Source organism: Mustelus asterias, chromosome 5, assembly GCF_964213995.1.
Source record: "Mustelus asterias chromosome 5, sMusAst1.hap1.1, whole genome shotgun sequence".
In the NCBI taxonomy this organism is placed as follows: domain Eukaryota; kingdom Metazoa; phylum Chordata; class Chondrichthyes; order Carcharhiniformes; family Triakidae; genus Mustelus; species Mustelus asterias.
In genome coordinates, this window is record NC_135805.1 from 112,429,847 (window position 1) to 112,451,715 (window position 21,869).

At 41.8% G+C, this 21,869-nt stretch overlaps 1 protein-coding gene across 1 annotated transcript in view; it reads right to left on the minus strand.

Moving 5' to 3' along the window:
• Positions 1–21,869, minus strand: part of sntg2 (syntrophin, gamma 2) — a 240,135-nt gene that overhangs the window by 201,198 nt on the left and 17,068 nt on the right. Inside the window, exons 3-4 of the mRNA XM_078213586.1 lie at positions 9,487–9,543; positions 9,331–9,388 (exon numbers count right to left, since the gene is read on the minus strand). Of these exons, the coding sequence (XP_078069712.1) occupies positions 9,331–9,388; positions 9,487–9,543 (115 nt within the window). The remainder of the gene's footprint in view (positions 1–9,330; positions 9,389–9,486; positions 9,544–21,869) is intronic.

The window sequence follows — 21,869 nt, forward strand, 5'->3', positions numbered from 1 at the left end:
GGCAACTTGTATCCAATATTAAACAATGGTCTAGTACTCAAAGAAAAATAGAGAATATACTTCTTCAATGAATGATGCTGAACTGGTTAGGAGAGCAGCTAACAGAGAGCTGGAAATAAAAATAGGCTAAGCAATTGCCAATGCCAGTTATTACACAACAGCAACAAAGCAAACAGAATACTCAGCGATACGGCAAAATCATCAGAGTATAACTCTGAAGTGATCATGTGCAGCTTTATAATGCTGTGGTCTAATTGCAACTTGAGTAGTGTATTTAACTGTAGTCACAGAGGCACGAGGAAAGCATCCAAATCTTGGAAACTGTGCAGAAAGCAGTCAAAAGCCACACTCAATGTCAGAGGACTACATTGAGGAAAAGTTAGAGCAGAATTTTACTGGCCCTTGGGAGGTGAAATGGAGGTGGGAGGAGCCAATAAAATTGCAAGAAGCCATGGTGGATCAGGAGAATCTTAATCGACTGTGGTACTGGAATGGGGCAGACACATTTCAGGCCTTAGACTCCAACTCTCAAAACAGCAAAATGATGGAGGGACTTTTGAAACATGTTAGCTACTGAATGGAACAGAAAAGGTTAATAATGAAAATGATTTCATGTTAAGTCACAATTACTAGAGAATAGCTAGAATAGATACAAGGGATGTCTGGAAAGTCAGGAAGCATTCATTACCTGGAATTGTATTCTGAATAGATAAGTGGATGAAAAAAAAACTGTGGCGTTATTCAAGATCACTGTCAATTCAGTTCATCACAAGGAGGCAGTCAACCAATTTAATATGGAAATGACCTATTAAGGGCCATTCTACAAGGCTGTCGGGGTTGACCTCCTATCATATAGGAGGCCACCTGTTAAATGGAGAAGGCCTCCCACTGACAGCCCAGAGGGGGGCAGGTTTTCCTATATATCAACGGTCAAGAGGGGTGAGGGGAGTCACTGGTAGGGAAGGTAGTTCCCATGGCCCAACAGCGTCTCTGGGGAGGTTTCCCTCCAGTACTGAGATGCTCAATTTTTTACACTATTGTTTCGCTTACATAGGCTGCAGAGCCCTTCTCTGCCTCAGCACTGCCCACCTGCTCCGAGTTACGGGCTGCTGTCTGAAGTAGGGTGGCTGCCTGTACAATTCAGATGGAATGCCCACTGGGCACCCATGGAAGATCCATTTCTGACCAATGTCAGGCCATCCACTCAACCAACAAAATTCTTCCCTTAGACTCCAGCTCTCAGAACAGCAGAATTAGGGACTTCCAAAATATATTCAATACTGAACAGAATTGGAAAGTTTAATCGAGAAAATTATTTTAATGTTAAACCACAATGTCACATGAGGATAGACTAAGTCATTTAGGATTGTATTCATTGGAATTTAGAAGAATGAGAGGGGATCTCGAAACTTTGAGGGGGGAGGGGGGGGAAGAGATCAGGATGTTGAATTTGATGATCAACCACCATCATAATGAATGGCAGAGCAAGCTCGAAGGACCTGCTTCTAGTTTCTATGTTTAATTACTAGAGAATGGCTAGAATAGGTACAAAGCACATCCAGAACCAACATCATGGTGCATTTATTACCTGAAATCATCTTCTGTATAGATAAGTGGATGAAAAGAAACTAGAATTATTCAAGATCGCTGTCAATTCAGTTCCCTGGCTGAATAGGAGTCAAGTTAAATGTAAAGCTAAAAAAGGAACCCCTTGGAGGGCTGAAAGAAATAAAGAAATTCAAACTAAATGTAATGAATGAAGTAAAGTTGGAAAAAGTGAGATTGGAAAGATTAACAAGGCGCATGGGGGAAAAATATAAAAAATTATGAGCAACAAAAAAGTCAAAGGAAGGATCAGGTTGCAAAGAGAAGGAGACAAACTTCTTGTGAAGATTGAGGAATGGTGGTAATGCTAAATAAGTAAAGTGCCTCTTTAGTCACAGGGGACGTAGATATCGTCAGACCAGCAAAGATGGTGTAGAATAGTTATTGGTGATGAGAGACAACATTAAAGTTACCAAATATAATATGAACTAACTGTAGAGAATGACTGGTTTATAAAGCAGGGGGAGCTAGCAAAGAAATACTGGATACAATTCTGTGGAAAGAAAAGCTATGTCAGAAAGTTGCAGAGTGGAAAAAGTATTCTTCAAAGAATACACCAGGAAACTAAGCTAATTAACCTGATTTAAATTGAAAGAGGTATCACATAAGACTTATGCAAAAATAAAGGCACGTGAAATGCTGTGGTCAATGGTAAAGAAGCTGTTATCATGTAGAAAGGAAGGAGCAGGAGCAAAAAATCCTTTCTGGAGAAGCAAGTGAAACTTTGCAGTGGTTTACACCAGAACTTTAAATGATCAAGTCTTTGATTTGATTTATTGTCACGTGTGTAGTGAAAAGTATTGTTTCTTGCACGCTATACAAAGGATAACGTACATAGAGAGGGAAAGGAGAGAGTGCGGAATGAAGTGTTACAGTCATAGCTAAGGTGTAGAGAAAGATCAACCTAATGCAAGGTAGGTCCATTCAAAAATCTGACAACAGTAGGGAAGAAGCTGTTCTTGAGTCGGTTGGTGACCTCAGACTTTTGTATCTTTTTCCCGACCGAAGAAGGTGGAAGAGAGAATGTCCGGGGTGCGTGGGTCCTTAATCATGCTGGCTGCTTTGCCGAGGCAGCGGGAAGTGTAGACAGATGGGAGGCTGGTTTGCATGATGGATTGGGCTACATTCACAAACTTTTGTGGTTCCTTGTGGTCTTGGGCAGAGCAGGAGCCATACCAAGCTGTGATACAATCAGAAAGAATGCTTTCTATGGTGCATCTGTAAAAGTTGGTGAGAGTCATAGCTGACATGCCAAATTTCCTTATTCTTCGGAGAAATTAGTGGCATTGGTGGGCTTTCTTAACTATAGCATTGGTAGGGGGGACCACAACAGGTTGTTGGTGATCTGGACACCTAAAAGCTTGAAGTTCTCGACCATTTCTATTTTGTCCCCGTCGATGTAGACAGGGGAATGTCTCCTACATTGTCGCCACACCAGTTCATCAGATTCTCTGTCTCATTCCTGTCTCGTCATTGTTTGAGATCTGTCCCACTATGATGGTGTCGTCAGCAAACTTGAAAATGAAAATGGAGGGGAATTTGGTCATGTAATCATAGGTGTATGAGGAGTATAGTACGGGGCTGGGAACACCACCTTGTGGGGCACCAGTGTTGAGGATGATTGTGGAGGAGGTGTTGTTGCCTATGCTTACAAATTGTGGTCTGTGAGTTAGGAAGTTCAGGATCCAGTCGCAGAGGGAGGAGCTGAGGTCCAGGCCACAGAGTTTGGAGATGAGTTTCGAGGGAATGATGGTGATGAAGGCTGAGCTGTAGTCAATAAATAGGAGTTTGACATAGGTGTCTTTGTTACCTAGGGGTTCCAGGGTGGAGTGCAGGGCCAGGGAGATGGTGTCAATCAGGGATCGAAGGAATAATATCAAAATTCATTGAAGCAACAAATCGGATTGCACAACAAATTGAAATTGAGATTGTAAAGCTGAGGTGAGGATTGTGACATTGCAGAAAATTGTAGTTTAGTTAGCCGGATTGATAGACAGAGATGGCAGATGCAATTCAATATTGATAAATGAGAATTCACACATCTTGGAAGATTTTAAATAGAGCCAAGGAGCAGAAGGACCTTGAATTTGAGGGGAGGTTAGAATGTCTTCTTGCAAAGTGGCTAGAATGTGAACGCTTTGCCAAAAACTGTTGTTGAATCACATTGCACAAACTATTTAAAAAGAAAACTGGATTTTTTCTTGAACAAGGGAAATATTAAAACATCTAGGATGTGAGCAGCAGTGGAGTTAGATGAATTGGCTCATGTGATGATGCAGTGCCATTAATACATTTAATGTTTAAGGGATACCACTTTAAGATTCTGTGTTTTGTTGCCTGGAGTTGGTTTGTCTGGAAGGGATGCAGCAGATGCTGGAAAGCAGGATAATTACTTATTTTAACCATCTAACTGTTTATTTAGCTGAAGGCTTGATGGGGGGCTTTTGTTTACAAAAGAAAATGACCCTAGGGTGTTGTTTCGATTAAAGTAAGGGAAGGTGAGTTAGATGTACAGGGTCATAGTCATGTTAATGGGAGGAGCTGGACCTGTTGCAGGAAAAGCAGTTTCATTTTTAAAAAGAGCATTTGCTGGAGGGGGCTGTTAAAAAACAGAAAGCTTCTCTCTCTCTGAAACATCTGTCTGCAAATTCTCTCTGGAACCTTCATAGTTGCTACCCAAGTCAGAGAAACTATATCTGGGATTGCTAATTATATTTAAAGGGTGCTTCAAGTCTATAAGAGGAACATTGCTTAATTGGAACTGAAATGATGATAAGTTAGAAATTAAAAGTTATTTATTTTCATTGTTCAATGGTTAAGATATAAACTGATTCATTTTGTTAGAGTTATATTTAAGCATAGTTATGAATAAAGCTCGTTTCGATAAAAAAATCCCCAGTTTGTCAGTGGAATTACTCAAGGCTAAACATTTTCTTCTCACATTTATGCTGAAGTGGAAAAATTGTTGACCTCTAGTCTGGTTTCATAATATACTTTGGGGTTCTGGTTGGCGCCCGAACACTCATAGATAAAGACACCTGGTCCAAATGATCTCATCCTGTCCTATTATATTCAATTACTTGATGAAGAGGCAGTGGTGGTGGAATAGTTGGGTTTCAGGTCATTCTCTGTGTACACTTATCATAATGATTAATGTTATTGCACCAAGTAACTTGAATTGTAATGTGTTTTTTAAAAACTGTAAATTAGATCAAAAAATAGCATATCCTTGATAAATTTTTAGTACTTTAGTACTTCTTCGATTTTCTAATATATCCTATCAACTTTTCTCCATCTCTTTTGTTCATATTGATGAGGAGAACTGCAATGTAAACTTGCTGCACTATCATTGCACAATTTGGACACTCAATTTGGAATCATCGAAACAAAGGAGGAGGCCACTTGGCCGTTTATATTCTGTGCTAATTCTCTGCAAGAGCAATTCAGCTAGTCTCACTCCTCCAACTTTTCCCTAGAGACCTACAAATATTTCTTCTTCAGATAATTCAAAACTATGATTGAATTACTCCCTGCTATACTTTCAGGCAGTGAATTCCAGATCCCAACTACTCACTGCATTAAAAAGATTTTCCTCATGTAACGTTTAGTTCATTTTCCATTCACCTTACATCAGTGTTCTCGAGATCCTGAGCCTTCCAGTTTCTGCTTACCTGCTTTGTCCAGACCCGTCATACTTTGAACACCTATATCGCCCAAATTTGTATATTGCAATTGGAGAAAGTGCAGCCTAATCTCCAAGGCTGCAGGAGCACAGCTCAGTAAACTTGTCTGATGAAATATTTATCTTCAATTTTAGAAATTTAACTCAGTAGTTTTACTTCAAATCAGTTTGAAGAATTGGACAATTCTCAAAAGCTCTATTGATGGTAACATTTATATATCTTTTTTAAAGAGGAGAACTGAGCATATGATTGTGCACCTCCAGAGAGAACAAGCAAGAACAGAGAGAGTGAGAATCATGAGGGTGGGGGGCAGGAATAATCTGGGAGTTAGAGAGAGCAAGAAAGGTTGGGATCTTATGTGGAGAGATAGGGAGAAAGACAGATGTTAAATTAAACTTCAGCAAGGGCATACAAAAGCAATAATGGATTGGCTGCCTGTCACAAACACTGCCATTTCCCCTTGACAACTGAAGCTCCAACAATGCTGAAGAAGCTCAACACCATCCAGGTCACTGCAATCCATTTGACTGGCACCTCATCCACCACTTTCAATGTTCACTCACTCCTGTACTGATGCACAGTGGTGACAGTGTATCCCGTCTCCGAGATGCACTGCAAGAACTCACCAATGCTCCTTCAACAGCACCTTTCAAACACACAACCTCTACCACCTAGAAATACAAGAGCAGAAGATTAATGGGAACACCACCACCTGATAATTTCCCTCCAATGTCACATGCCATCCTGACTTGGAACTATAATGCTGCTACTTCACTGTCGCTGGATCAATATCCTGGAACTCCTTTCCTAAAAGCAAATTGGTGTTCCTACATCCACCACCATGGAGCGCGATGGATCAAAGCTGCAGCTCACCAACACCTTCTCAAAGGCAATTAGGGATGGGCAAGACATTGTCCTGATTCAGTGATACCCAATTCCCATGAAAGATTTTTTTATTTTTAATTGTTTTCCATTTAAGTTAAAGGTGGAGCAGTGTAAAATATATGGTGGATCTTGTATTGCCTATTCTGCGCCATTTGAGAAGTTGAATTTTATCTCAATCTTTCTTCATTCGAACACATATTTTTCACTTCTTTTTATTCATTTGTGGGACATAGGTGCCACTGGCTGGGATTTGCCAATCCCAAGTTGCCCTTGAGAAGGTGGTGTGAGCTGCCTTCTTGAATCGCTGTTGTCCACGTGCTGTGGGTTGACCCACAATCCTATTAGGGACAGAATTCCAGGATTTTGACCCAGTGTCTGTGAAGGAACGGCGATATATTTCCAAGTCAGGGTGGTGAGTGACTTGGAGGGGAACTTGCACGTGATGGTGTTCCCATGTAACTGCTGCCCTTAACCTTCTGGGTGGAAGTGGCTGTGGGTTTGGAAGATGCCAAGGATAGAGTCATAGAGGTTTACAGCATGGAAACAGGCCCTTCAGCACAACTTGTCCATGCTGCCTTTTTAAAAAAAAAAACGACTAAGCTAGTCCCGATTGCCCGCGTTTGACCCATATCCCTCGATAGCCATCTTACCCATGTAACTGTCTAAATGCTTTTTAAAAGACAAAATTGTACTCGCCTCTACTACTACCTCTGGCAGCTTGCTCCAGACACTCACTACCCTGTGAGAGAAAAAATTGCCCCTCTGGACCCTATTGTATCTCTCCCCTCTCACCTTAAACCTATGCCCTCTCGTTTTAGACTCCCCTACCTTTGGGAAAGGACATTGATTATCTAGCTGATCCATGCCCCTCATTATTTTATAAACCTCTCCAAGATCACCCCTAAGCCTCCTTTGCTCCGGAGAAAAACGTCCCAGTCTATCCAGCCTCTCCTTATAACTCAAACCATTAAGTCCTGATAGCATCCTAGCAAATCGTTTCTGCTCTCTTTCTAGTTTAATAATATCCTTTCTATAATAGGGTGACCAGAACTGTACACAGTATTCCAAGTGTGGCCTTTCCAATGTCTTGCACAACTTCAACAAGACATCCCAACTCCTGTATTCAATGCTCTGACCGATGAAACCAAGCATGCCAAATACCTTCTTCACCATTCTGTCCACCTGTGACTCCACTTTCAAGGAGCTATGAACATGTACTCCCAGATCTCTTTGTTCCATAACTCTCCCCAATGCCCTATTAACTGAATAAGTCCTGCCAAGGTTTGATCTACCAAAATGCATCATCTCGCATTTACCTAAATTAAACTCCATCTGACATTTGTCAGCCCACTGGCCCAATTGATCAAGATCCCGTTGCAATCCTAGATAACCTTCTTCACTGTCCACTGTGTCACCAAACTTGGTGTCATCTGCAAACTTACTAACCATGCCTCCTAAATTCTCATCGAAATCATTAATATAAATGACAAATAACAGTGGACCCAGCACTGATCCCTGAGGCACACCGCTGATCACAGGCCTCCAGTTTGAAAAATAACCCTCTACAACCACTCTGCTACTGAGTGTCAGTGGTGGAGGGAGTGGATGTGGTGCCAATCGAGTGGCAAGTAACCACTTGAAGCCAAAAACAAAACTTATGCTTTACGAGCAATTAAAAAATATAAATGCAAATTATTTACTGCAGCATGGCGGAGATTCTAATCCTAACACTTGTTTATATATATTATATAGGAGAGAGAGAGAGAGAGAGGAGAGGAGAGAGACACTGCACTTCCGTAATCTCATTCGATTTTTTTCAAATAAATAAGCACATTGAATTTTGAGTGAAACAATAGGGAAAGAGATTAAGAGAAGTTGATAAATAGGTTGGAGATGAGTGGGTGACTGGTCACCTGCACTTGTGGGGATATGTGGACAGAGAGATCAGAGCACGAGTCGGGTGGAAAAATAAAATAAATGAGAAAGCTGACCATTTCATTTACTTCCCTTTCCTGACTTGCGCCATCTACTTTTATATCACTCGACCCACTTGAATATCTCACTGACTCCTCACAATTTCCTGCCAGAAGTGTGTAAAAAAAAAAAATAAGGGCACGTTTTCCCTCTGTTCATGGACTACATGAAATGAGCCTCAGATTATTTATATATTGGATAAACACAAGTTGGCTGGAGTGGGTTATATGACAAAGAGGGACTTGGCAATTCATTATTTTCAGAAGAACAGCTTGAATGAGCACTGCTGCTGATGTTATACTTGAATAACTGGTGATTAATGAGGTATTAAACTGACATGTTGAGCTGAACAATAAATGGATTAGTCTTTTGAAGCTGAAAATTTATGGAAGCAGTGTATTTATATGCATATTGGACTAGAAGAAAATGTCCCTTATAATGATAGAATACTTCCCTGGCAATAAATGAGTTTTTCTAATTATAGTTCCTGGTATATTTATGTAGCATAAACGTTTAATTAAATGTAGACGGGTTAATGGACTGGATTACATGAAGCATGTGAATGTTACTGCAATGATACCTGAAAATATAGTCACGTTCAGATTTGTTAGAAAAAGCACGATTTCAAAGCACATTTTTATTGTAATTTAATCAATTGATTCAACTTTTAAAACAGCCATTTATAAATGGGAGAGTAATAGATGAGATACAAATACACTCTACTATAAAACAGATACCGTGGGACATCCAAGCTGTTTATGAAAAAGGCTTCATTTTATTGCTTAGAAAATGATCTTAAAAAACCTGTTTTGATTGGCATCCTGCCAGAGGGATTAGGAACAAGTGGCTAATATGATTCTTGAGGTTTCCATTATTAGGGAACATTACGGCAAGAGGACAAAATGTAAATTATGTATTTCTTAGTCAATCAAGTTAAAGGTCATCTCTGGATTACCTTAACCATGATGGAGAATGATTCTCATCACCACAGCAGTGCTTTGAATCCCGATTTGCTGCCCGTGTGAACTATCCTTCACTTAGTCAGCCTCGGTAGGATTAGAATACATTTTATCTTTCACTCTGGCACACACAAACTCAAACACGTAGACAAAAATCAATGTTTTGTTTAAAGAGAAACGCAGAAGAGAAAAATGTTGCTTCCACAAGGGTTTGCGTGATTTACCTGCTTGATCTTTAAAGATTTTTGATATGACAACCGGCACACCGTGTTCAGCACCTCCCTAAAAAACACACACAGAGCGCACAATGAGAAGCCATTACACACGTTAACACAGAATGCTATCATTGTAAAACATATGACACAGGGAATGGCACTTACCTTAATACTTAGACCCATTCCACCAACAGGCTGTCTGCGAAGTGTAACAGCTCTGTGCTTTAAAAAAATTGTACAAACACTAAATTTAGTATTGTTAGGAGAAAAGATAATATTAGGTGAAACTGGCCTGTGTCAGCAGCACGAGAATGGAATGGTACCAATGGCCAATTTTTCACCTTGCCCAATCCTATTCAACTGAAGTGGACAGAATGCTACTGCAAACACTTTTTTTTGGAGTTGTTTCCTAGTGTCAGTGTCACCTCTGTTTTAAAGTTAAAATGTCAATGGAATATAATGACTGGCGCGATGAAAAATCGGCTGCCAATTCACGCCATTGGCATAGGCCAGCTTCATCATGTACACAAGCAACATATTCTGCTTTTATTCCTTACTATGCCACTCATCAGAATTACTAAAATAATCAACACATAATTTTGAAAAATGTTGTGAATTAAATATCCAAGCCAAGGCAGATCAGAAAATAAAATTAGGTGACTTGGTCTGGAGCTGATGGCTCGAAGTAAGGACACTTATGTGCAAAGATCAAGCCTGCACCACACGCATTGTTTCACAGTGGATTTATTTCTAGATTTTCTCTATTTGTGAAGCCTTCCCATCTACTTATCTAAATTTGGGAGTATAATAGAGCTACACAAAACACTCCAGTGCTGTGTGGCAGTCAATGATCGGGAGTTAATCTTTTTCCCCCAGAATGCTCCATGTGTACAGTTATACTGGGGGATTTTTCCTGAAAAAATGTCCTGGGGACATGAGAACAGTGTCCTGAAAGTTAGAGGAAAAAAATACATTACTTTGCTCCTCTCCAGGAAAGGATCTAACCTTGGGAAGCCAGAGCCATCCACTTGTTTCAGGCACTTGGTTCTTTTATTGTGCAAAATGGTACATTTGATGTCGAATTATAGAATCCCTACAGTACAGAAGGAGGCCTTTTGGCCTATCGAGCCTGCACTGACAACAATCCCACCCTATTCCCATAACCCCACATATTTACCCTGCCAATCCCCCCAAAACTAGGGTCAATTTAACATGGCCAATCAACCCAAGCCGCACATCTTTGGTGTGTGGGAGATAACCGGAGCACCCAGAGGAAACACAGCAGGAATGTGCAAACTCCACACAGTAACCCAAGCCGGGAATCGAACCGGGGTCCCTGGCTCTATGAGGCAGCAGTGCTAACCACTGTCACCGTGCTGCCCCTGGACACTGATCCCCAATTTATGAGACATTGACCTAGAGTTATATGGTGGTACAGCTGAAGATGACCAACAATGATAGTTTTAAAATTTTTGCAAGACCCACAAGAATACTCCTCTAGGTTCCACAAGAATAATGCGAGGAGCTGCCTCTCCAGTCTCTCTACATCACGTTGTCACACCTTCTCTCCCCCATCTCCTTAAACTCGTTTGCCACTGACTCAGTTGGCCTGGTATTTCACCAGTGTGCAGTTGAAGCTGGGCTGCCTCCTTATTTGGTGTCCACTGGTGTATATTGTGTATCTCTCGGATCCATTTAGAGATGATGACACTAGTTTCTACGTGTGCAACAGGTTTTATTCACCAAGCTTTAAAATGTCTACTCCGCGCTTCAGTTTTAAGTTTATTAATTAGTGTCACAAGTAGACTTACATTAACACTGCAATAAAGTTACTGTGAAATTCCCCGAGTCGCCACACTCCAACGTCTGTTCAGGTACATTGAGGGAGAATTTAGCTTGGCCTATGCTCCTAACCATCACGTCTTTCAGACTGTTAGAGGAAACCGGAGCACCCGGAGGAAACCCACGGGAAGAATGTGCAAACTCCACACAGACACTGACCCAAGCCGGGAACCGAACCCGGGTCCCTGGCTCTGTGAGGCAGCAGTGTTGACCATTTTGCCACCGTGCCGCCCCAGCTCTGGCTTCCAGCTCTTTCACTCTCCACTCACATTGTTTGTATCTTAAAGACTTGAGTAGCTCTAAGTATTCGCATTCCAATACGCTGCAGGAAAGGATGTCCCGAGGCATGGTACATTGAGGAAACCATGCAGACGCTGCGACAACGGATGAATGAACACCGCTCGACAATCACCAGGCAAGACTGTTCTCTTCCTGTTGGGGAGCACTTCAGCGGTCACGGGCATTCGGCCTCTGATATTTGGGTAAGCGTTCTCCAAGGCGGCCTTCACGACACACGACGGCGCAGAGTCGCTGAGCAGAAACTGATAGCCAAGTTCCGCACACATGAGGACAGCCTCAACCGGGATACTGGGTTCATGTCACACTACCTGTAATCCCCACAGCTTGCCTGGACCTGCAGAGTCTCACTGGCTGTCCTGTCTGGAGACAATACACATCTTTTTAACCTGTCTTAATGCTCTCTCCACTCACATTGTTTGTACCTTTAAGACTTGATTAGCTGTAAGTATTCGCATTCCAACCATTATTCTGTAAATCGAGTTTGTGTCTTTATATGCCCTGTTTGTGAACAGAATTCCCACTCACCTGAAGAAGGGGCTTAAGGCTCCGAAAGCTTGTGGCTTTTGCTACCAAATAAACCTGTTGGACTTTAACCTAGTGTTGTTAAACTTCTTACTGGGTTTCCAGCTCTTTCTACAGTTTGTTTACTTTTCTAAGTCCACATCCAAGCTTAACCCATCAAGCACAGTGAGTATAGATCAGTTACCAGACTCTCATAAATCAAACAATTGAACACTGCATCCCCTGTCAGGTGAAATGTTAACAAGGTGAGCTTTCAATGGAACTGAGCCACCCAGCCAACATGATGGAATGACTGGAGAACCCCATCAATAAATAAAATCTATCCCTCTCAATCACCCTGTTGTCAATGCAAAACTGTGCTGAATGGATGCTATGTGCTTCCCTACAAATATGAACATCAAATCACTCTGGACTGAGAGAAGGCTATCTGCTTATGCCCTTAGTCTGAGAGAGAAGAAAGAAAGAATAGAAGCAAGTTCCTGTTTGCACTGCTTTCCTCCCTCTAGTAAGCTTTCTCAACCACACACTTTCAAAAGAAATATGGATGGAATTTAATAACAATATGATCAAAATTTATGAAACGAGTCATAAAAAGCAGCAAAAGGGTAACTTTATCACAAATAAAGATCAGGCTGCATTATGTAAGGAAGACAAACACAATGGTTGTTATGTTTTTGGAAATTGAAAAAGGAAAAGAGAAAAAAAAATTCCCAATGGGAGGCTTGTCAACAAATCTTTGATACAGGCAACGTTTAGTATGTGTTACATCTATATACTGTCCTCTGGCTGATTTCTACACAAGATCATTGGAAAAATAATTACTTCAGTGAAAAGTAATCAGTTCCAAAAGAGTGAATGAATGACAGCTATTCAACATGATCCAACAAACTGGTGAAAAAAGGAATGCCATTATTTGAAAAGGTGATATTCAGGAACATTAAATGGGCATGTTGTAACAATGCATTAATCAAATACACTAATGTTTTATTCATTCCCACACCTGGATGGCACTGGTAGACAAGGTATCCATTATGAGAGAGTGTCTGCTGCATCTAGACATTTACAGTCCTTGTATATTAAAGTCCAGTCACATCAGAACGGTTTACTGATTATTGATGTCAGAATACATGAAGGATACACACTTTGCCTTCTATAATGTGTCTATGGTGAGAGGGAGTCAGCAGCATACATTCTGCGCATAAAGCTTCTCTATCTCGAAGGTGGGCTGCTGCTTTTTTTAAACGACAGATTATACAAATCATAAAATGTGCAAAAACTGGATATCCTGTGAATGCAACTGGCACTCTCTTACTTTTGGGTCATTAAAAATGTTTAAACTTTATTTATTAGTGGCACAAGTAGGCTTACATTAACACTGCAATGAAGCTACTGTGAAAATCCCCTAGTCACCACACTCCGACCGACGCCTGTTCAGACACACTGAGGGAGAGTTTAGCATGGCCAATGCACCAAACCAGCACATCTTTCGGAGTGTGGAAGGAAACCACGGCACCCAGAGTAAACCCAGGCATTCATGAGGAGAACGTGCAGACACTACACAAACAGTGACTCAAGCCAGTATCCGAACCGGCATCCCTGGCACTGTGAGGCAGCAGTGCTAGCCATTGTGGATTTGATATGGTCATAATTATGTTTTTATAGCAGGACAATAGAATTGTCCAATATTGATATTGATCAAAATTTATTTCATTCCAAAAGTATAGCTTTGCCTCAAATACGTTAAAAAGTGTACTGCAATAATTTGTGCAGTAGAGAGAATAAAATCCTTTACAGTCTTGCATAAATGTTAGCTTAATTAGGGAATTTTCAAAAAAAAATTGCACAGTCGGTATAGTGTGCACAAATTTTAAATGATTAAGAGCCATAAATATTTCTACAATTTTATCCAACATTCTCAAATTCTAAAACAACTTTGCAAAAGCAGAATTTTCTGCATTGATTGGAGGGGCATCCGACCTTCCTGGGCAAAATATCATGAAACACAGGACAGTATGACCATACACATCTTTCAAGAAATATTTAGAAATCAAGGTTAAAAGAACTTGCAAAACAAAGGCAAAGAGGATGAAAAAGGGATGGCTGATAAGTTTATTTATTCGTGTCACAAGTAGGCTTACATTAACACTGCAATGAAGTTGCTGTGAAAATCCCTTAGTTGCCACACTCCGGCGCCTGTTCGGGTACATTGATGGAGAATTTAGCGTGGCCAATGCACCCAACCAGCGCATCTTCCAGATTGTGGGAAGAAACCAGAGCACCCAGAGGAAACTCACACACGCTGGAGAAGGTGCAGAATCTGAGCAAACAGTGACACAAGCTTGGAATTGAACCTGGTCTCTGGCACTGCAAGGCAGCAATGCTAACTATTGTGCCACTATCCCCCCCATACTTGCTAAAGGGTTAAAAGTTAGAGCCAACCCAAGATTGATGAATGAAAAATTGTATAGCTCACTCGGGTGATATCTGACAACAAATTGAGAATGAATTCTCATTTGAAAGTCTTAGAGCAGTAAATATACTGTCACAGAAAACTGATGTGGGCAAACACTATTAAAACTAGATGGTTGGCAGCTTTTTAAATGCCAAGGGAAAGATGGGGAGAGGGTGGCAGCGAGAGAGGGGTTGGGATATGGATGAAGGGCTGGGGTCAGAAGTCTGATATCCCCACCTTCTGCTAGGTTTCACTGGGACAGGACCAGAAGGATGAAGGGTGGGGGGAGAGAGGCAGAGGAATCCCTCCGGGTCTCAGTTAAGTAATTTAAGTCATCAGATTCTTCCAGTGCCAGTGTTTGGAATTAAGCAACTGTGTAAAACCTGACAGGAGCAAACAAGCAAGAGAGCAGTGGGGGGGATTATGGAGTATCAAATGGGATGGCTGGATCCTCTTCAAGAAGTGAACATGAAACTGAAGTGCAATTTTTCTAGGTTAGAGCCTGGTACTCTCAGCATTTCTTCTGAGTTTCACACTTCAAACTTCATGGATGTCAGTTCACATGTCTTGCGTTTCACACATCCTTCATCTGTACTCCCTTGCTGTCAGATCTCACTAAAACATGGGAGCAGCTTTTGCTGGATCTCTGACAAAGGCCAAGAGGGTGGGAGGATAGGGGGGGTAGTATTAGTAGCATCAACATCACCAAGAATAGCAGCTACCTTTTCCTAGCACTGCAGTCTATTATACTAACACAATAAGCACAAGTCCCTGATAAAGACAGAGGCAACGCGTGCCACTCCACAGGACAGAGGGGACAGTTATTGCAATTCAGCTTGAAGGAGGCAAGATCCCCAACACATGAGCTGGTATTTTCTAGACTTGGCCATGGCGGAACCACCGACAGCAGCAACTGAAAATTTGGACAGAGCCAAAAACGCAGTGACTTTGGGTGGGAAGCAGAAAATCCCAGTGGTTGTCTACCATTGGAGGATCAGTTGTGTGTGTGTGTGTTGGAGCCTCACTGCCTTAGGGGGTTCAGGCTCTCAAGAAAACTCACTCTTGGCGCGTGAACCTTGTAGATGCAGGAGGAAGGACTACAACAATGGTTTTAACGATAATAATAGCAATATCGGCTTTAAAATGGCTATTCTGGCTGAGAGTTAAGCATGCTGGGATTTTTGGTCAAATTGTAATTAAAACCAGATGCAGGTTGTAAAGTTGCTCTGAGTCATGACCTGGTCTGGGAACTGTGATCTGAAGCTTCCTGTGTTGACCAAATGTGGAAAATTAGTTACTCTGGGGTAGACCTGATGGCACCGAGTTAATGGGTTTTACATGCAATTTGAATTAAGCATAATTATGTTGTTTACAAGTAATTTCATTGGGTGCTCAAGTCATGTGATCAGTTTCCAGTTACACAATTGGCTGGATACCAGAGAATCCTCTGGAAGGACGTGAAAGAACTTGTAAATAAAAGACATGTGCAGCCTTTGTCTCCAGTGACAATTCTATGGAGATCCACCATCGCAAGAAGCGTGCCGCGAAGGAACTTCTTTAGAGAAGACTACGAAGATAGATTCCACATCGGAGATAGACTTCGGCTAGTTCTAAAAGCCAGTAGTATCTATTTTCAGTTAAATAACAAGAGTTAAAGTTCAGCAAAAAGAGTTAAGTGTTGGAATTGTTTAAGTTTGAGTTGGTACCTTAAGTGTTAAATAAAGAGAGATTGTTGAATAAATTAAGAGTTGGTTCCTGTCTTTGCTAATCACAAACTGGAATGATTGGAGGGTGTTTAAATTAATCCAAGTAATAACCTCCTGGAACAAGATTTCTTCCTTTATGAACCTGATGGTCACACACTGAGAAAGATCAATATGGTGCCCACCATTGCAGGGCACATCCTTCACCCTAATACCACCCCCTGCCCCATCCCTCCTACATCCCAGCAGGGCTGGTTTCCTGCAGGTGACATGCTATCTATTTTTGTCCTCTGGAGGTCCTCTGACCCCAGGTTTGAGACCATAACTCCTGCTGCTGACTTTCTCGGTCACTACCATTCATGCCCGCTTGGTTTGGGAGGTAGTCCTCTTTCTCCAGTCCTCGCCAAGTGTCACCTCATTTTAGTCTCTCGGATCACTCAGCAGCATCTCCTGGTAAGAGTCTCAGTCTCGGGAGGGGTGGGAGAAACTACTAAGGTCCCTTGAACTGAACAAAAAATTCTCTGAGAGTTTCAACATGTCACACATCATCCTGCCCCCACCCTCTGTGATAGATCAGGAAAGCCAGAAACAGGGCACTCAGGCCATGGCTCAGTTAAAGAGCTATGGTAAAGCCCACTGCAGATTGTAATGTGTTCCCAATCTGTTACAGGCTCCAGAGTTCCAGCTTTCATAACTCAGTCCTTTGGAACAATATACGTTGGTGACTGAAGTATGCAATTTAACAGGTTTGTCATATTCTCTCTTAAATTCATGTAAACAGGGTCTTTGAGGGACCTTTCATACCAATTCTAAGAATTAAGATTGGCGTGTTATGTAGACTTTAATACATAAAGCCTTTTTAAAAACCCTATTAAGCCTTAATAGGTGAAGTATTGTTAATAACTGGTCAAATACTTGTGTTCAATTCCTTCTGATTTTTGTCAATATACATACACGCAGCCCAATGTTTCATATTTGCTACTACAGCCTATATTGACTAGCGATTCTTTAAATTTGTTAACCTAATTGATTTAATTCAATGTGAATGCAGTCATTCTCCATGTTCATACTTATCCTACCAACCTTCAATCATCTTATTAACTAGATATTCATGCAACTCCATTTGAAAAAGAGTTCAGCAGCAGAACTTAAATGTGCATTTAATGCAGAAATTGGACAGAAATGTCGGTGACCCTCCATCTTTGAAAGAATATTGAAGTAGAATGATTTTTTTTTTTACTTCCATTGTTGGCCTCAGGCTCCTCTGACTGAAGTACAGTCAAACTCAATGGGTGGTGTGGCCTCTTTTCAGTATTTTACTATTATTTGGGCTGGGATTTATGGTACTCCCACTCTGGATATGTCTTCAGTGGGGAAGGGCACATAAAATATGAAGGGTGTCCAGCCCACCGCCCCAAGAGATCTCCCATAATACGATAGGTGGGCAGGTGCTGAAATCTGCGGCCCAACTGTCATACTTAAATAAATAATTAAAGTCAATTGAGCTCATTGCCAAACTAATTGACCAGTAGATTATACAGCCCACGCCACAACATGGATGGCGTGGGACAGGCAGGCAGGAGTGGGCAGACCATTCTTTGGGGCCTGGTATATAAAAGGCAGCCATTTCACCCACCACTGAACTCTGTCAGAACTTCGAGAGCTGCTGGTCAGTCAGACTGAGGATGGGACTTGCTGTTCATTGAGGGGCTGAAGTAGTGTTAAAGCCATCCCCACCCACCCCTCCCCTTCATCCCACAGACAGTATGCAGAAATTAGTAAGCAAAGAACTCCTGTATATAATATTCTAATCTTCATACTATTCCTTTCCTGTCATGGTTCGTGAGAGAAAAATACAGTGAATTATGAATCACTAAGTTAAAAAGGCAAGCTTCATGCTGGCAAAATAAGTGTTAAATAAAGAAATTGCAACATCCTCTTCAATGTTAAATGATGAGATATCTTGCAGAAGATCAGAAAGGCTTGAATGATGTTTTCAATTGATTTCTGACAGAACGAGGACCTGAAGAGAAATGTGAATATTTGAAATCATCCATTTCTTGACATATTATTGAAAAAGATACTAAATATTTATAATGATATCAGCTGTGAGGAAGGCAGGAATCTAGCACTGGATACAATATGAATAAGTTTGGGAGATATGGCAATTCTAAACATAATATGAATGAATGAATGGAAGAGCTGGATATGAGAGAAACCATTGGCTGGAATGCAACAGAATCATAAGAACATAAGAACATAAGAAATAGGAGCAGGAGTCGGCCATCTAGCCCCTCGAGCCTGCCCCGCCATTCAACAAGATCATGGCTGATCTGAAGCAAATCAGTTCCACTTGCCCGCCTGCTCCCCATATCCCTTATCGATCAGAAATCTATCTACCCGTGATTTAAACATATTCAACGAGGTAGCGTCCACCACTTCAATGGGCAGAGAATTCCAGAGATTCACTACCCTCTGAGAGAAGAAGTTCCCCCTCAACTCTGTTCTGAACCGGCCCCCACTTATTATGAGGCTGTGCCCTCTAGTTCTGGTTTCCTTTTTAAGTGGAAAGAATCTCTCTACCTCTACCCTATCCAGCCACTTCATTATCTTATAGGTCTCTATAAGATCACCCCTCAGCCTTCTAAACTCCAACGAGTACAGACCCAATCTGTTCAATCTCTCCTCATAAGCCACACCCCTCATCTCCGGTATCAACCTGGTGAATCTTCTCTGCACTCCCTCCAAGGCCAATATATCCTTTCACAAATAAGGGGACCAAAACTGCACACAGTACGCCAGTTGCGGCCTATAGTTGCAGCAAGACCTCCCTGCTTTTATATTCTATCCCCCTCGCGATAAAGGCCAACATTCCATTCGCCTTCTTGATCACCTGCTGCACCTGCAGACTGAGTTTTTGCGATTCGTGCACAAGGACCCCCCAGGTCCCTCTGCACAGTAGCATGATGTAATTTTTCTCCATTTAAATAATATCCACTTTACTATTATTTCTTCCAAAGTGGATAACCTCACATTTGCCAACGTTATATTCCATCTGCCAGATCCTCGCCCACTCGCTCAGCCTATCCAAATCTCTCTGCAGACTTTCCGCTTTCCCACTCATCTTCGTGTCATCAGCAAACTTTGTTACCCTACACTCAGTCCCCTCCTCCAGATCATCTATGTATATGGTAAACAGTTGAGGCCCCAGCACCGATCCCTGCGGCACGCCACTGGTCACCAACTGCCAACCAGAAAAGCAACCATTTATTCCAACTCTCTGCTTCCTGTTAGATAGCCAATCCCCAATCCACGCCAACACCTTACCCCCAACTCCGTGTACCCAATCTTCTGCAGCAACCTCGTGTGAGGCACCTTATCGAATGCCTTCTGGAAATCTAAAAACACCACATCCACCAGTTCCCCTGTCAACCGCACTAGTCACATCTTCATAAAAATCCAGTAAATTCGTCAAACACTACTTTCCCTTCATGAATCCATGCTGCGTCTGCTTGATCGAACCATTCTTATCCAGGTGCTCTGCTATTTCCTCTTTAATGATGGACTCCAGCATCTTCCCAACTATGGACGTTAAGCTAACCGGCCTGTAGTTACCCACCTTTTGTCTACTTCCTTTTTTAAACAGCGGCATATCAGTAGCTGTTTTCCAATCAGCCGGCACTACCCCAGAGTCCAGCGAATTTTGATAAATAACTACTAACGCATCTGCTATTACCTCAGCTATTTCTTTCAGTACCCTGGGATGCATTCCATCCGGGCCCGGGGACTTGTCTACCTTCAGTCCCATTAGTCTACCAAGCACTACCTCTTTAGTAACAGTAATTGTATTAAGGACCTCACCTCCCACCAACTCTCGATCTCTAATATTCGGTAAACTATTTGTGTCTTCCACCGTGAAGGCCAACACAAAGAACTTATTTAAAGTCTCAGCCATTTCCTAGTTTTTACTATTAAATCCTCCCTCTCGTCCTCCAAGGGTCCAACATTCACTCTAGCCACTCTATTCCTTTTTATATATTTGTAAAAACTTTTACTACCTTTTTTTATATTTTGAGCTAGTTTAGTTTCATAATCTATTTTTCCTTTAATCGCGTTCTTAGTCGTTCTTTGTTGTTTTTTTAAAGCTTTCCCAATCCACTAATTCTCCACTATTTTTGGCCACTCTGTACACATCTTTTTTTTATTTTAATACTCTCCTTTATTTCCTTCGTTATCCACGTCTGGTTATCCCTTTTCTTACAGTCCTTCTTTATCACCAGAATATATTTTTGCTGAGTACTTAAAAAAATCTTCTTAAAAATCCTCCACTGTTCCTCAGCTGTCCTACCTACCAGTCTGCTCGCCCAGTCTACATTAGCCAATTCTGCCCTCATCCTATCGTACTCCCCTCTGTTCAGGCAGAGGACACTGGTTTGGGACTCTACTTTCTCACCCTCCATCTGTATCAGAAATTTAACCATATTATGATCACTCAACCCAAGAGGATCCCTCACAAGAAGATCCTTAATTCTACTTGTCTCATTACACAGTACCAGATCTAAGATAACTCGCTCTCTCGTAGGTACTGTAACATACTGTTCAATGAAACTATCCTGACAGCATTCTAAGAACTCTTCCTCAAGCCCTCCACGTCCAATTTGAGTCGACCAATCAATATGAAGGTTAAAATCCCCCATGATTATTGCCGTTTCCTTTTTGCACACATCCATTATTTGCTTGTTTATAGCCCTCCCCACCTCGAAGTTATTATTTGGGGGCCTATAGACCACGCCCACCAGTGTCTTTTTCCCCCTACTATTCCTCATCTCCACCCACAACGATTCCACGTTTTGCTCCTTAGAGCCTTTGTCGTCTCTCACTACCGTCCTGATATTATCCTTTATTAACATTGCTACCCCACCTCCTTTTTCTACCTGTCTATCCTTCCTAAAAGTCTGATACCCCTGGATATTCAGTTCCCAGTCCCGGTCACCCTGCAACCACGTTTCTGTGATGGCCACTATCATTTGTATGGATTTGTGCCATCAACTCATTTACTTTGTTTCGAATGCTTCGTGCATTCAGGCAAAGTGTCTTTTTGCCAGCCTTTACCTGGACCCGGTTTGTTGAAACGCGACTAACATCTCCCGAGCCCTTTACTCCTTTAACTAGTTGAATGTCCTCAACATTAACCTGCACTTGTACTCTCTCCTTTACCTTCGATTTTGTAATTCCCCATACCCATGCACCCTCCCCCCCATTTAATAGTTTAAAGCCCTATCAACGACCCTAGTTATACGATTTGCCAGGACTCTGGTCCCAGCATGATTCAGACGGAGACCATCCCATCTGAACAGGTCCCATCTGCCCCAATATTGGTGCCAATGTCCCATGAATTCGAACCCATTCCTCCCACACCAATCCTTGAGCCATGTCTCCTTAATCCTATTGACCCTGTGCCAATTCGCGTGTGGTTCAGGTAGTAATCCAAAGATTACCACCTTGTTGGTTCTGCTTTTTAATTTGGTTCCTAGCTTTTCATACTCCCTCTGCACATCCTTTGTTCCTGTTATGCCTATGTCATTGGCACCTACATGGTCCACGACAACTGGATTCTTACCCTCCCACTCCAAGTTCCTATGCAGCCCAGATGATACATCTTGGACCCGAGCACCAGGCAGGCAACACAACCTACGGCATTCTCTATCCTGGTCACATGCCCTTAACTG